At 40.0% G+C, this 782-nt stretch overlaps 1 protein-coding gene across 1 annotated transcript in view; it reads left to right on the top strand.

Annotated features, from left to right (window-relative positions):
* Window positions 1–459, top strand: part of LOC119425639 (plectin) — a gene marked incomplete at its 5' end in the record, with an annotated part of 14439 nt that extends 13980 nt beyond the window's left edge. The window contains 1 exon segment of the mRNA XM_037693174.1: window positions 12–459. Coding sequence (XP_037549102.1) covers window positions 12–90 — 79 coding nt within the window.
* Between the last annotated feature and the right edge of the window lie 323 nt (window positions 460–782).

Genomic DNA, 782 nt, shown 5'->3' with positions numbered 1-782 from the left:
CTGATTGAGAGGTGCATCACAGATCCCATAACAGGACTCAGTTTATTCCCACTGCACAAAATAAGTTCAGGCAATGCAAGTAACAAGTAAACAAGTAACAATGGTAACTAGCATTGTTTCCTTTTTCCTGCAGCGAGTTTCATCCGGTCCCTCCAGGCAGGTAAAAATTGCTCTAAGGAGGAACACTGTTGGCTTGTGCTGCCATGTGTTAGCTTGGAGGCAGAAACTTTAAATCAGGAACGAGGTGTCGCAGCGAGCTAAGCTTGGGTCATTAACAGACAGAGCGCTAAAATAAATGATGCCACGTTCGCACAGAGCCTGCGAGGCTTCAGATTCAGACTTAGTTCATTCATTGTTTGCATCTTGGGCTGAAACTCTGTTTTATGGTAAATACTGAATTTTTTGGGGGAATGTTAAGAAAATAACTGTTAAGACAACAATAAAAAAAGATTTACAGAATCTTGGAGGTACCGATTACCTTTATATTTCATCTTTAAAGTTTTAGAAAAATAATGAATATAATCTAAATTTATCAGGGCAACAGTAATCGTACTGACCTGCTGTGACCCCGCGAGGATCACAACGTCCGTTTTTCACTGAGTGGCTGAAAACGTAACGTTTATTTCATCTTTGACTCCACCTGTGAGGAAGCTGGAACAGCTCCACTGTGAAATCAAACTACTTTTATTCTAACTGATCATTTTTTCGAGGGGTTTGTTTGTCCTGATTATCATTTTTGACAGTTTATCTTGTGACTCTTTATCTTCACAGCGATCCGTGTC

This window comes from Nematolebias whitei, chromosome 19 (genome assembly GCF_014905685.2).
Source record: "Nematolebias whitei isolate Nwh7 chromosome 19, NemWhi1, whole genome shotgun sequence".
NCBI classification, from domain to species: Eukaryota; Metazoa; Chordata; class Actinopteri; order Cyprinodontiformes; family Rivulidae; genus Nematolebias; species Nematolebias whitei.
The sequence above is the reverse complement of the archived record's forward strand: the minus strand, read 5'-3'. Positions and strand labels throughout refer to the sequence as shown.